General features: G+C 36.8%; 1 protein-coding gene across 1 annotated transcript in view; it reads right to left on the bottom strand.

Moving 5' to 3' along the window:
- The window catches only part of AVEN (apoptosis and caspase activation inhibitor), a 275264-nt gene that overhangs the window by 203699 nt on the left and 55867 nt on the right, over positions 1 to 15698 (bottom strand). Inside the window, exon 3 of the mRNA XM_077126736.1 lies at positions 8102 to 8276. Coding sequence (XP_076982851.1) covers positions 8102 to 8276 — 175 coding nt within the window. The remainder of the gene's footprint in view (positions 1 to 8101; positions 8277 to 15698) is intronic.

Below are 15698 nucleotides of genomic sequence, written 5' to 3'. Positions count from 1 at the left end.
AATCCTTTATGATATAAAAAAAAAATTAGAAGATGAAGGTCAAGAACAAATACCTAAATGATAAAAAACATTTCATGAAGGATCAATATTTTCAGTGTTTGATAGTATTGAATCCATCAAGACATTTATAGAGATCCTAGCCAAAAGTGTTAAGCCAGACTTTCTAATTCTTTTCTAAGAGGATTACTCTACAGAAAAGAATGAAAAAAGTAAGCAAAATAAAGTGGAAGCTAAATTAAGTGCTAAAAAAGAGCAGGAAGAAAAATAAAGTGCTGAAGGTGCAGAAATGAAATATCTAGAAGAAAAATAAGATATTTGCTGAAATTTGGGGGTGACTTAGATGTCAGATCTGTAGGGAAGATCTACAACCATGGGGAAATAAAATGAATAGACTTAGAGGAGCAAAAGAAGAAATAATTCCATTTAAAAAAAAGAGCTCAAGAACCACTGGCTAAAATCAAAGAAATAAATAATGATAATATACAATTAAGGAACTAAGAAGTGATATGAAAAGTACTAGAAGGATTAGAATAAAGAAGCATTGAAAAAAATCACAGATCAACAAATTTTGAATTTGTTAATAGAATTCAAAAGTTCACAGATTTAAAGGAAAAAGAAAGGAAACAAAGCTTCCCAGGCTACATCTGCTAAAGGAAAATACAGTTTCAAGGCAAGAAAATGAAAGTTGACAGTAATGAAGAATATGATGAAAATGATACAACTGGACCAATAAATCCAGACAAAGGAGAATCTACATCAAAACTGCAGAAAATACAAAATAATGTTAGAGACCAGTAGTGTCGCATATACATTTTTAGTTATTAAATTGCTTTTATTTGGGGAGGTTTTTAAAGAGAGAAAAAGAAATTAGGCATACTTCAATGTCAGCTGTTAAAAGAAAAGAGTTTTTCTTACTGTTTAACTTGTCTTCTCTCATTAACCAGTTAAGTGCAGTGTTAAAAATGTTCAGAAATGTAACTTTTCATTAAATTACATTGAGGAAGATAAGTAAAAGCCTTAAATGAAAATATGCATAGACAACTATACTAACTAACCTATCACCTAACCATTCCATTTGTATATATTTCACTTATATATATACAAATATATATATTTATATATATATATTATTTTATTATTATTTTATATTATTTCACTTAATATAAACAAAGCTTACAGACCAGTACCTAAACAAAATTTCCCCGTGTTTACCTTCAATATTGTTCCACTGCATTCTGTTCAAGCTGTAAACATTTTTCTAACTATGGTTATCTGTGACATATTGAAAGGAACAGAAATTGCATATGGCATCAATTCAATGACTCGCCATTTGCAAAAAAAGAAGTGGCGGTGAAAAAAACTGCTAAGGACCTAACTTTTCATGCCTGAAGATCAGTGAGAGTATGGTATCATTTTCAAAGTTCGTGTAGCATAACTTAGAACTCTTAGAATTCTGCTCTAAAAGAAATGCTGAAGGCATGATTATCTTTTTTTCGGAGTCTACAGAAAGAGTCCTCAAAAGACATCTGAATGATAACCAGACAAAACAGTAGATTCTCTGCCCAAAGTGCATAACAGTTAATCCATGCCAGGGGAGTTTCAAAGAAGAAAGAGTTTATACTACATTCACTTGTCTCCCCAAGTCTAAGGAGTTCAGAAATTTTATGGGCTCAAACAAGGGGGATGGATTTGTTACTATTATAATAGCGCATATAAAAAGACTGAGGCTAGGCTAGAACAACCATTACAATAGAAAGGATAAACAAGAGTGAGGCTAGTTAAATTTCAGTATTTTCAGGTATTAACGTCTGCCTATTTTACAACACAGAAAGCAAAATATCTATATTACGATTCAGTACTCATTATTATTTATTAATTCTTAATTTCTGTTACGTGAAGACTCCCAAAAGTATAATTTCAGAAGAAGTATGACTTCAAGCAAACCATTTCCCCTTTCCAGGTCTTCCACTTATAAAAGTGAGGATGCTACTTCCGAGGGCCAGAAACCCAACAAAATGGCAGCAACTACATGGCACAAGTGAGGGATTCCCAAAAGGATTGTAGCACCTGAAAAATCTTCCACAGTGTGCTGGTTTGAAAGGATATATGCCCCCTAAGAAAGCCATGTTTTAATATAAATCCCATTTTGTAAAGGTAGAATAATCTCCATTCAATACCGTATGTTTGAAACTGTAATGAGATCATCTCCCTGGTTGATGTGATTTAGTTAAGAATGGTTGTTAAACTGGATTAGGGGATGACATGTCTCCACCCATATGAGTGGGTCTTGATTAGTTTCTGAAGTCCTATAAAAGAGGAAACATTTTGGAGAATGAAAGACTCAGAGAGGGCAGAGAATGCTGCAGCACCACAAAGCAGAGAGTCCAACAGCCAGTGACCTGTGGAGATGAAGAAGGAAAACACCTCCCAGGGAGCTTCATGAAATAGGAAGCCAAGAGAGAAAGCTAGCAGATGACACCGTATTTGCCATGTGCCCTTCCAGCTGAGAGAGAAGCCCTGACTGTTTGCCATGTGCCATCTCTCTTGAGAGAGAAACCCTGAACTTCATCAGCCTTCTTGAACCAAGGTATCTTTCCCTGGATGCCTTTGATTGGACATTACTATAGACTTGTTGTAATGGGGACATTTTCTCGGCCTTAGAACTGTAAACTAGCAACTCATTAAATCACCCCTTTTAAAAGCCATTCCGTTTCTGGTATATTGCATTCCAGCAGCTAGCAAACTAGAACACACAGTCTACTGTGATAACTGAAATCCATCATTACAAATCCATTTATTAAAACTTTTTTTTCCTTTTATAGAGAGATGTATCAAGTAAAAGAGTGGAGAACGCATATGTTCAATTTTAAGACCAATTATTGGACAAACACAAGTAACCACGATTCATGTCAAGAAACAGAATACACAAAATTCCACCCCCAGCACCTGCCGTGTCCCACTCCCCAATAACAACCCCTAAAAATTACCACCCTAGGGATGACCGCAATCCTGATTTTTGTAATGATCATTTCCTTGATTTTCATTTTACCATCTACATATACGTCTCTTTACAATACAGTTCACTTTCTCCTGTGTTTGGACTTTATATAAATTGAGTTACACAGAGTGAGGTATTGTGCGTGTTGTCTCTTTTGCTCCACATTATGTCTGAAAGATTCTTCCATGTATTTATGTATTCATTCCTCTATTAATGGACATTTCAGATGCTTCTATTTCAGTCTCTTCTGAACAAGACTGCTAATAACATTCTTGCTCATGCTTCCTGGTGCACATATGCTAGAATTCTCTACAGTATCTTCCAAGGGTGGAAATGTTGAATCTTCAACTTTACTGACAAGTAACAAACTGTCTTCCAAAGTGAACATATCGACACACACGTACACCAACTGTGTGTGAGAATAGAAATTCATTCATTGAATTAATTAGTGGTCTTCAAAAATGCACTGTTATGATGGAAATTCTACTAGAAGAATAACAGCACATTAAGTTAGGTATACTCTTAGCCAAAGGCCTTTTTTACAGAACAGCATTTGAGAACTGGACCAGAGGTCTATGTACAGCCAAGCTAATTTTGGAAGAAAAAAACTATGTATAAACAATGGTCCAAAGCACAGATTCCCTTGCCTGGGAACCCAAGTTTGGATTACATAGCTCTGTGATGACACTAGCCATCGTTGAGGGCCCACAGCATATCCTAAGATGACCAGATCCTCCTCATCAGTTACAACCCCCCTCACCGTAATCTCAACATCAAACATTCTACTCTGCAGCCACCAATTCTCACCTTTCCAACTCACACTCCCCCAAAGAGTACCACAATTCTTCTACCTTAAAGGAGTCAATAGTTTGTTGATCCCCTCACCTTTCCAATGCCCCTCAACACTCTCATGCCTTCACTTCCTTCCTTACCCAGGTCAATCATAATCACTGCCTATTTTACCTATCACTTTATCACACTTACTTGACTAAACCATAATCATAATTAAATCCTACCCTACATCCCTTTCTGCCTGTATCCCTCTATGCTAGCAGAAGGCACACGGGGGGCAAATATATACCTATTCTTACCTTAAATTCCTGAACACTAAAGTCATATGGGCCCCCCACTGCTATCCAGCAACCATACCATATTTTCCTATTTCATTCACCCATTCCCTACACCACTACGCCTTACCATCTACTCCCTCCAACAGCTCCTTACCTCATTCACAGCTTTCTTATTTCACTAATAAATAGAATTAGAAGAGGACTTCTTCAAGCCTCCATCATCACCTCTACCTACCTACCTATATTTTCCCTCCTATTCAGCTAAGAAACTGTCAAAGCCCCCAGTAATGGACAACCTCTCTACCTGCAAACTAGATCCTGTCATGTCATACCTACCAAATAACAGAGATCCAGCAATTCTCACTCCTCTTGATATTAATTTTGCCCTCCTTTCTGGATCTTTCTGTCAACAAATAAACATACAACTATTTCTTTCATCTTAAAAATTTTTCATGACCTACTTTCGCCACCAATCCATTATTTTTCTTCCCTGTATAACAGAAGTCCTTAAAGTTAAGAATTGTTTATACTTGCTGTCTCAAATGTCTCTCCTCCCATATTCTTTCTTAAATCCAAACAAAGAATTTATTCCACCACTCCAACAAAACTGCTCTTGTCAAACTCACCAGTAACTTCATGCTGTTAAATTCAAGGGTCAATTCTTGAATGTTATCAGCCTCATTTAAATCCGTAAATTACTTCTTCCTGGAAATACTACTCTCCTGGTTCTTCCTTCTACCATACTCACTTTCCTTTGCTGGTTGTAGTACCCAGGGCTCAATATTTTTCTGGCTAAAATCACTCCCTTTATCATCCCATACAGTCTCATGACTTTAAATATCATCTATAGTCTGACATCACCCAAATATATATCTCCAGTCCAGGCCTGTTTCACAAACTCCAGGGGCCTTTGTCCAATGGCCTACTCAAAATCTCCAGTTAGATATTGTCCAGGTCTCTTCCATCTGCCACCCTAAATTTAGTCTCCACCCTGTTCTGCCCTAGGAGGCTATACTGTCTGGAGTACAGCAACAGGCTTCCCTTGTCTTCTGGCTCCCAGTAAGGTTAGGCTTAGGGGAAGCTCTGGCAGGAGAGGACAAAAAAAACCAGAGTATTTCTTTCCCTTTCTCCCTGTGGAATCCTCTTTACTGACTATATCCCTTGACCAAATGTGATCCATTCTCTTAAAATAACCTTCTCTAAGAGAATCTTTCATTTAGGGTTCCAATAACTAGGTGTGGTAACATCTCTGCTGGTCCCTGCCCTCCAAATACTGACCTATCTCTGTGCTTTCCCTACATCCTACCCATTCATTTGCGAATGGTTCCTTTTAAAGCTCCCTTCCAATTATATTGACTGTAAAACCTATTTCCTATAGGAACCCTGGATGATATAAAAGTCTAACTGGCATTTCAATTTTAACAGGTCCAAAACTGGGCTCCTCCTATACCCACCTCCATTAACAGCAGCTCCTTTTTTCGAACTGTTCAGTCCAAAAATCTAGGAACACCCATATACATCATTTTTATCTCATACCTTATAAAATAGATCTAGAACCTAATATGTTTCATCACCTCTACTGTTGCTACCCTGGCCCAACCACCATCATCACTTGCCTGTATTATTGCAATAGACTCCTAACTGCTCCCTCCCCTGCCAGGTTTCAATCCATTCCAAACAGCAGCCAGAGCAATCCTGTTAAAACATTAGTTAACTATTATAACTCCTCTTTCAAACCATCCTAAGGCTTCTCATTTCATTCAGGGTAAAGACTAACACCTTACATTGATCCACAAGGATCCACACAGTCTAGCTAATTACACCTTCTGACCTCATCTCCTACTTGCTCACTTTGTTCCAATCACATGGTCTCACTTCCCATATCTCCAGCACACCATTCACACCCCTACCTCAAGGCCTCTGAACTGGTCCATCCCTTTGTCTAGAACACACTTTCTGCAGATGTCTTCAATGCTTGCCCCTTGCCTTCCTCAGGTCTTTATTCAAATTTCACCTTCTCAGTAAGGGAGAACAATGTGGCAATATCTAGAAAAGTTTATGACATATATACCTAACAGACCAGCTATAATTTCTATGGATTTATTTATACAAACAAGAACAGCATAGTAAAAATCTGAATCATTCCTAGGAGTATGGTCAGTCTATCTATAAGGTACTCTTAAGATTTTAAGATCAAAGAATCAATTCCATTCCTCAAAAGTAAAGTTGTAGCACCCTACTCCAACCTGTACGAAGAACACATACCACTCTTTTCAAGCATAAAGTACAGCGAGAAGAAAAGGATCAATCATCAGCAAGGTGGGAAAGAAATGCAAGCACAATTTCAACAGATGTGATAAGCTCATCTTCCCAAGAAACCGATCACAAATTAAACCAGTCACTTGAGAAGAAGTCAGTAAAAATGAGTTTTTATTACTTATTTTATTTATATGAGTTTTTTTGCTTAAAACCAAAGGAAGACTATAAGAAAAATACATATGAAACCCAAACCATGCCAGGTTCTAAAATAGAAATAATTATTAGAAATTATTATATATTATAATTATTATATAATTATATAGACTATAATTATATTATATTTTTAATTATTAGAAATTATAATAGAAATAAAACGATAAACCAGTGGATATGACTGCTAGGTTATGCTGGAATTTTGAGTCATCTTCAAGAATTTATACAGCATCTCTTACTGCCAGAGACTACTAACTTCATACATGATTTTTCTAATTAAATCAACATGTAACTTTTATTGTACTACTTCAATTTTCTGCCCTAAACTTTTAGCAGAATGGTTGATAAGAACTGAAACTGACAAACCCATATTTTTTCTTTATTCCCTTTCCCCCATTTTGAAGAAAAGAACTTATAAACCTGTAATTGGCCAAAAATGCAGATAACAAGAGGGAAAATACTCAAAATCATCTTGCATTATTAGTCCTGAACAATCACAGGGTTGAATACTATCAGCAAAGCTTAACTTTCATGGGCTATGCCATGTCCATCATGGGTCCTAATGACAACAGACCGGACCTTTATCTTCTGACTCATAATCTAATATTCTCTACTCACCTCCTTCTTTGCTACTCAGAAAGGTTTATTCCATTAAATTGGAGGATAATCCATCACTTTATATTCTTAGTCTGCTATAGGCCCTCAAGAATATACACAGATGAAAAAGATGAAAGGCAGAACTCAATAGCAGTATAAAAGTGGGAGGCAAGAGGAAGTTCAAAACAAATTGTCCAGAAAAATTAATTCAATTTTATTTCCCTGCTCCTCCCATCTTCATCCTTTAAATTTTTAATCTGACCATGATATCATTTTTATTGAGATAATTGTATATCCACATGCAATTGTAGGAAATCATATAGAGAGACCCCACATGTATATCAGTTCCTATCCCACTATTTCCTGTTACTACTCTCCAGCTTCACACAGCTGCACATCACTCAAGTGAGAGTAGATCTTAGATGACAGCTGGTCTAGAAGGAATGGGCTTTTCACTTTACTGTTAAAGAAGACTGTATCATCAAGCAATAGAAGCAAAGTCTGGTGTTCAAGTACATATAGCTTTACTGTGTGCATATCCACTAACGCGCATATTCCTGGCTCTAAGAGAAGGGGGAAAAAGAGCATATACTATAGAAACTTTCCAAAGATTTCTATTAACATTAAATAGCGATTCCTTGGAAATCACAGAAAGCATCTAATTCTGTTTCTCAAGCTTAATAATTTATTAAATTCAACATTTTCCATACATGTAAAGGCTTTTATCCATCTCGACAGACTCGAGCCATTCTATATCAAAACATGGAAACCCTGATTTCCACTTAAATAAATGTCATTTTTCCCTTACGAACATTTAGAATCATTACCCTTTACTTGGATTTAAAATCCATAGACCAAAAAGATGTATTGTTAGTCACAAAAATGCAAATTAAGAGTAACATCAATAAAATGTCTATGCAGCTTTCACAGCACTAAGCAGTCTGCTTGCCATTGGAATTCATACCTGCAGAGCTAAGGAGGACACTGAAATCAGTTCCCCTCTGTGATTCTCCACTCTCGTTGTCAACCTCTTTTTCAATCTCTTGGTATCGATCCCAGTTAGAGACGATCTTCCTTTTAGAATAACTTCCCTGTTCCTCCTCTTCTCCATTGCTCTCTGCATTACTGTCATCTTCAACCTGTAACAATTAGAAATAAATCAGGAAGCACACAGTGGAAATTTTTATCTTAGTGGCATTAGCAGTAAAACAGAACAAAACAAAAAACAGTATATTATAACAATAAAGAGCAAATTTATAGACCAAGTTGCCATAGGATGTTAAATAATATTTCAAGAGAAATTCATTACACCAGAGTGTCCTTTCAGGGTGAAGTTTTCATTTTGTGGAAAGGAAAAGGAAATCTGGGACATTACTGCCTTAAAATGTATGTAACATATCTTTAAAATCTGTCCCAATACAAGCTATTTAAGTAGTTGTTGCATCTAGTTGAAACGTAAGACTTTAGGAAAGAAATAAACACTTCCTTTCAATTTATAAACACACCCCATCTATATGTTTTCTTTTCTTTCTTTGGGCGGGGGAGGGACGTGGGTGCTTGGTCCAGGAATCAAACCTGGGTCTCTGCATGGAAGGCAAGCATTGTACCAACTGAACCACCCATGTACTCTCATAAACATGTTTTTATAATCTTTAAATAGAATCCCTGCTCAGAAGCATGTTAGAAGCCAATTCTCAGTCCTTAGCTCTATAAAGGCAAAATGCAGAGTGTAAGAAATTCTAGAGGACAAAAGGCTCAATTTCTTTAACATATAAATCACAAAATCAAAAATGATAAGGACCTATAGATTAAAAGAGCTTAAAAGACACATAACCAATTGTAATACAGGGACACTTAATTGTACTCTGACTCAAGGAATCTACAAAAGAAAATAATCACTTATGAGACAATTGAGGAAATGTGAAGAATGACTAGATATGTGATTATTAAGGAAATACAACTATTTTTATTTATTTACTGTTTGGGGTGATACTAGTAATGTGATTTTTTTTAAACAACCTTATCTTTTAGAAATAAATATTGAACTAATTATTGGTAAAAAGACATGACATCAGGGATTTGCTTCAAAATAATGCTGGACAGGAATGGTAGGTAGAGATGAAAAAAGACTAGGCATAAGTGATCATTGCTAAAGCTAAATGATGAGTACCTGGAAATTCGTTATTTTATGTTTTCCATTTTTGAATATATTTGAAATTTTCCTGAATAAAAAGTTAAATTTTAAAAAAGGAGGTATGCAGAATCTAAAGACAAGGTTCTAAGAGGCATCCCAAATATTATGAAACCTCATCAAGAAAAAACTAATGAAATGTATTTTTACAACACATCTGCACAGGATAAGTTAGTATGGACTCTGTTTTTTACAATATTTTAATATTTATAATAAAGCATTTATTAACACACATTAAATTGGGGGAAGGAGCAGGGAGAAAGGCCAGGAAAAAAAAAAAAAGAAAAACTTCACCTTTCCATCACAGGGACAGTATCTCTACTCACCTTAGTTCATAGTCTTCCAGATTTGTTTTATGTATATATATTTTTATATAAAATTATTTTTGGTAACTGACTTTTTTTTTCCATCAATATTCTCACTTTTCCATTTCATCAAATTGTTATTTAATCTAATACCCAAACTCTTCCCCAATTTCCCTAACTAATCCAAAAAATTTCTTTCCTAGCTGATTTGTTCAAACCAGTATTCAGTTCAAGACCATGCATTATATTTGACTGCTTTGTCCTTTAAGTCTCCTTTGATATTGATTTATAATCCCTTTGATATTGATTTACTGAAGAGACCAGGCCAGGTATTAGGCAGAAGGGTCCACCTTCTGTCTGGCTTCCTTCCTCATGATTTTGTTTATAGTTTGTTTTTTTCATCCCTGATACTTCCTATAAACAGAACCAAAAGATACTGATGGGTTCAAGTTTAATACTTTGGGGCTAAAATACATCACAGATGTGGTCTGAACCTTATGTCCCAACACGTCAAATGACATAAGTGGCTGAACCAGTATAAGTAGTGAAAGATTGGCCAATGGATAAGGGTGATAAATTTGGTCTCCCCTTGCATCTAAGAAACTGGTCTGTGTGGTGTTACTTGAGGCCAATACAAATTTCTAGTTCTCCATTGACCATTCACCTAACAAATTTAACACTAGTCAATGATCCTCACCTGAATCATTAGAGTTTGTGAAATTACGGAGTAACTGACCTTTCCAAATCACTTTCAGCCCTTGAATATCATGTTAAGCCTCTGGGACAGGACAAAACGATGGCAATCTACATTCAAATCTAAGGACTGCAAACATTGCTAGAAACCGAGAGGTCTCCTGCTATTCCTGCAAGTTTCTCCAAACCAAAAGATGCTGACAGGTTAAAGGTATATGGCAAAATGTGATATGACAAAATGAGATCAGCTGTATAAATAGCAACATATATCGGAGCATTCTAAACAAAATACTTTTGTAAGATATGCAAAATTGGGGGCCAGAACTAGAGCTAAAAATAATAGCAAATCCAATATTTTTTTGTTGGACCACTGGGTAAACAAAGTTCAGAGAGGCTTCTCCAGTTAGTACATAACCCCTGAACAAAGCTATAACACATAGCAGAAATATAAACCTGGGCAAGATAATTAGTTTGATGCAGAGAAGATGATGGACCTTCAACAGCTGAGGAACCATTAATACAATGAAACAACAATGAAATGGGAGGCAGGAGACCTAGGTAGAATTAGTGGACCTGCCATTGCCACCATTTAATATTTACCGAGTATCTATATTAGGCTGGGCCTCACACAGCGGAATGACTCATTAGTCCCCAACTTGTAAGAATCACCAAACAAGGATTTCATTTTCCCCATCCAACTGCAAAGATACGAAGAGTTGTTATTAATCTCCACCACAAGGGAGTAGTAAGAGGTAATAAAGTTTGAAAAACATTTTATATTATTTACAGAAAGGTGTATCTTAGAAATTTCTAGAGATTTCATGTTTTCATTTTATAAAGCTCTGGAATAAAATTTTTTAAATGCAAAGCCCCAAGAAAGAAAGAAAGAAGTAAGAAAATATAGATGAAAACAATGTGAAAATTGCAAATGTAAATGCGTAATTATTTAAATATTAGTCTGATAATTTTCACTGTAACATTTCATATTTGGATATTGTTCATTGGTTGCAGTATTCATAAAGTAACAGGAACCCAATTAGGTTAACTAGGCTGATAGGTTAAACTACTACTAAGCTATTTCTTGTCCAATGGTACTAAAAAAAAAGTCCATTTAAAACAAGTTGAGATCCCCTAAACAGGATAAGAGTGGCTTAATGTTTTACAGTTCTTCCCAAAGGAAACAGTTCATCTGAATTTGCCTACCTTTCAGAATGAAAATAAGAAAAATGATTCTGTAGATGACAACTCAAAGCTAATCATGATATTTAAAACTCTCCAGGAAGGAGAGCTAGGGCAAAACAAAAAACAAAAAAAACATAGAATCTGGCATCTATACCATTCATGGACATATGTAACTGAATTGTGAGAGTGTGAGTTTTCTTTCCAAATGTAAAACACAGTATCAACGGGGGAGAGTAGACGGTGGTGGGCAGTCATAGCATCCAATCTTTTGAGCCAGGGAGAAGTAGGAGGAAAGCATTTCAGGCTGAAGGAACAGCATAACAATGTACCATGTCATGATTTGGGGTATGGTAATTTGAAGCCTACCCTAGAAAAAAAATGTTCTTAAATTTAATTTATTCTTGTCTACGTGAAGCCACTGTAATTAGGACATCTTGATGAGGTGACTTCAGGTAAGGTGTGGCCCAGCCTAGTCAGAATGGGTCTTGTGCTGGTTTGAAAGGATATATGCCCCCTAAGAAAAGCCATGTTTTAATATAAATCCCATTTCTTAAAGGTAGAATAATCTCTATTCAATACTGTATATTTGAAACTGTGATGAGATCATCTCCCTGGTTGATGTGATTTAGTTAAGAATGGTTGTTAAACTGGATTAGGGGATGACATGTCTCCACCCATTTGAGTGGGTCTTGATTAGTTTCTGAAGTCCTATAAAAGAGGAAACATTTTGGAGATTCAGAGAGATTCAGAGAGAGCAGAGAATGCTGCAGCACCACGAAGGAGAGAGTCCACCAGCCAGCGACCTTTGGAGATGAAGAAGGGAAATGCCTCCCGGGGAGCTTCATGAAACCAGAAGCCAGGAGAGTAAGCTAGCAGATGACGCCGTGTCTGCCATGTGCCCTTCCAGCCGAGAGAGAAGCCCTGACTGTGTTCACCATGTGCCTTTCCAGATGAGAGAGAAACCCTGAACTTCATCGGCCTTCTTGAACCAAGCAGCTAGCAAACTAGAACAGGTCTCAATCCTATTACTGGATTTCTTTATAAGAGAATGAAACTCAGATAGAGAAAGCAAGCCATGAACAGGGCAATTGGGAGCCGAAATCAAAAGAACTCGGAAGAGAAAGGAGAGACCAGGAGACACTGGTCATGTGACAAGTTAAGGACCAAGGGCCACCAACAACCAGCCCTAGAACACAACAGTCTTGAGAGTCTTGAAAAAGCATCGCCTTGATGACGCCTTGTTTTGGATGCCTCAAAAACATAAGCTGATACACTCCCATTATTTAAGCCAAACCATTCCATGTATTTGCTTCAGCAGCACAGGAAACTAAAACATGGGATCTAGACAAAATTCAGCTGTAGCTATGGACAAGGGGCCTAAGATCAGTCTAAGGCTAATCAGCCTCTCACTCCTAATGAAAAGCAGGTCCCAGGCTCAAAGAGAACAAGGAGAATCCTCACTGCTCCCTGCCAGGTATTAGTCAAGAACACACTTTTTACCAAGGGATAATAGCTGTTCAAAACAAAACCCAGGGAAGTTAGCAATGGAACATTTGAAAAATGAAAAACATTTTGAGGACTCTGGCAAGATAGTACCAGCATAGTTTTTTATCTTCCCATAAAAGCATGCCAACCAACTGGGATAGTAAAGTCAAAAATTCATGGAAAATATCCATTAAAACCCAAGTGTCCAAGTATCTCCATAAACCCTCAGATATGAATGAACAGAAACATGATGGTCACAAGATCTGCAGGGTACCAGCATCTGTCAGAAGAATCAGAGTGACACAATGGAGCATCTAACAGAGTGAAAAATCCCAAAATAAATGGCAGTAACTAACTAGAAAGTTTGGCACACCAATTTAAGAACAGCAGTTAAAAATATAGTTTTACACACTCCAATAGCAGGTGAGTGCAAGGAGTTTGCGGCATAATCCGAACAGATAAAATAAGTTTGGCCCTATGGATTCCCAAAACTAACTGGCCAAAGTCCTATGCAGGACAAGTCCCCATTCTGAAGAAAGTGGCTGGGGGCAGAAATCAAATTGAACAGAACAGGAGCAAGAAAGACAAAGGAAATAGAAGGGCCAAATAAAAGGGGGTGGGGAAACAGAAAGAAAATTTGAGAAGTAAGGCCCATATTTTTTAACACTTTAAAACAACAGAAGAGGGGCTCTAGAGCCAACAAGTTAGAAAATCTATCCTATTCGGTGTCTCCCTTCTAAGAGTTCCAGAAAACCAATTTCACATGGAAATGAACAACATCAAAGAAGCAAGGTCAAATCCCACATAAAGTCAGTATAAGGAAGAATAGGCACTTTTTAATAATAAATTCCAGAAAGAGCCCAAAAAATGTTTTATCATAATATAGTTTCACTGTTTTAAGTAACTAGAAATTCCACTCTCACTCTTTAGGGGCAAAAGACAAAAAACAAGGAGCAGCTGTCCAGACCCAATGTTGCTCAGAACGATCAATACATGAACAGGAGTGGGGTGGGGAGAATCTGAAAACAGAGAAAAAAACAAACCCACGAAGCAGCTGTTCAATGATGCATCTCATAGGGATCTTGAATCCATCTCTTTCCTTCTCCAAATTCTTCTATCTTTCTTACAAGTGTTATTTTGTTTCAGAGCATTTGATAAAAATGAGAGGCATGAAAAAGTAATTACCATTTGGTAGCAGAATCGAGAATCTGGGACAGTGCAGCTGTTCCCTCTGGTCCCTGATCCTCCCATGCTGTTTAACTTTCCTTCCAACAGTACCCCCTCAGAGCTGAACAGTGAGCATGCAAGGGTAAAAACTTAAACAACTTTCCATTTCCTAGGAGTTTTATCAGAATGAAGTTCACAATACTGTCGGATCAACAAAACACAACAGGTTTCAAAAAACTTATTACGTAGAAGCCTTCTCACTGTGACAGTCACCGAGGCGGGCTTGATGAGTCTCATCTGTTTCACATGTTCACTCACCTCCTTCCTGTTACTTGAGTCTTTGTGTGTGGCAGTCTCTTTTCTCTTATAAGTTTCTCCCTTTCCTGTCAGACCACACTTTGATCATACAAATATTTTTGTCCTGGGAGGCAAAATATAACCTGACTCTTTCATAAAATATTTCCAACAGGAGTTTTTGAATCAATCAACAAACGTCTCTTCATCAAACCTGTGACCCCAATGTTAAGCTAAAACCCAGGGGGCCCCTGAGAGTTTGTATGTTATCAAGTATCTAAGAATAAAGAAACATTTTAAATACTTAGAGAACTCCCTCCTCTGGTGAGCTGCTCCATTTTAAAACTACATAGATGTTTTTGTCTAAGACAAAAAGGTTTGTTCTATTTTACATTCAGAGTCCTAGATCACTGCCTTCTAAATAATCTCTTGGGTTTGTCAAAATAATGTTTGTCCAAGTATCTTTTCACCTACAATGAGCCATCCTACTGATCCCAAATTCACCAACACAGTCCACCTCTTAACAGTTCACCAAAAAGACTAGAACTGAGTGTTCAAAGTTCCCTACAAAATGAGGCAGAGCAAAGCAAACACCAGTACATGCCATTTTAAACTGCATAAAGATCTCATCCTTTTCCCAAAAAAGTTAAGCAATTTCCTCAGAGAAGTTCCTTTCCATCAATTATTTTGAAATGTCCATCATTTGACATTTTTCATGTAATATCACTGCCACAACATAGCTATCAATCTAGTAAGATGCCAATTACCAAGAGAAGTGATTGCACTAAGCCTTACTCAGAGATTCTACAAGGATTAAAACCTGTCACCTGGCAACCACTCATTCCATGAAAAATGAAGAATTGTATTGTCTTATATAGTTCTTCTGTACATTAATGTGTTTTATCCAATGCACATAACAAGTTCAATAAGTTCTTGACTTTTTATTGACATCATCAACCCTTTTCCATACCTCAAAACAGAGGGCTTCCTACAAATGTTTTCTCCCTTTAGAATAGACCTACTGAATGATGTCCTTACATCAGAAATATAAATGCAAGGAGGCAGCTGAAACAATATTTCTCTTAAAGCATCCTTGTAATCTAGTTTAAACTTCTAGTTTTAGAGATGAGACAAGGTCAGAGAAGGACTTGTCCAAGGTTTTACTTATAGGGGAGGTAGGATGAAACTCTCCTAAAATGCAATCCAGTGATTTGATAAATGTATGTCTCTCCACTGAGCAAAAT

Source organism: Tamandua tetradactyla, chromosome 14, assembly GCF_023851605.1.
Source record: "Tamandua tetradactyla isolate mTamTet1 chromosome 14, mTamTet1.pri, whole genome shotgun sequence".
NCBI lineage: Eukaryota > Metazoa > Chordata > Mammalia > Pilosa > Myrmecophagidae > Tamandua > Tamandua tetradactyla.
Note: the sequence above shows the minus strand (reverse complement) of the source record. Positions and strands in the feature narration are given on the sequence as shown.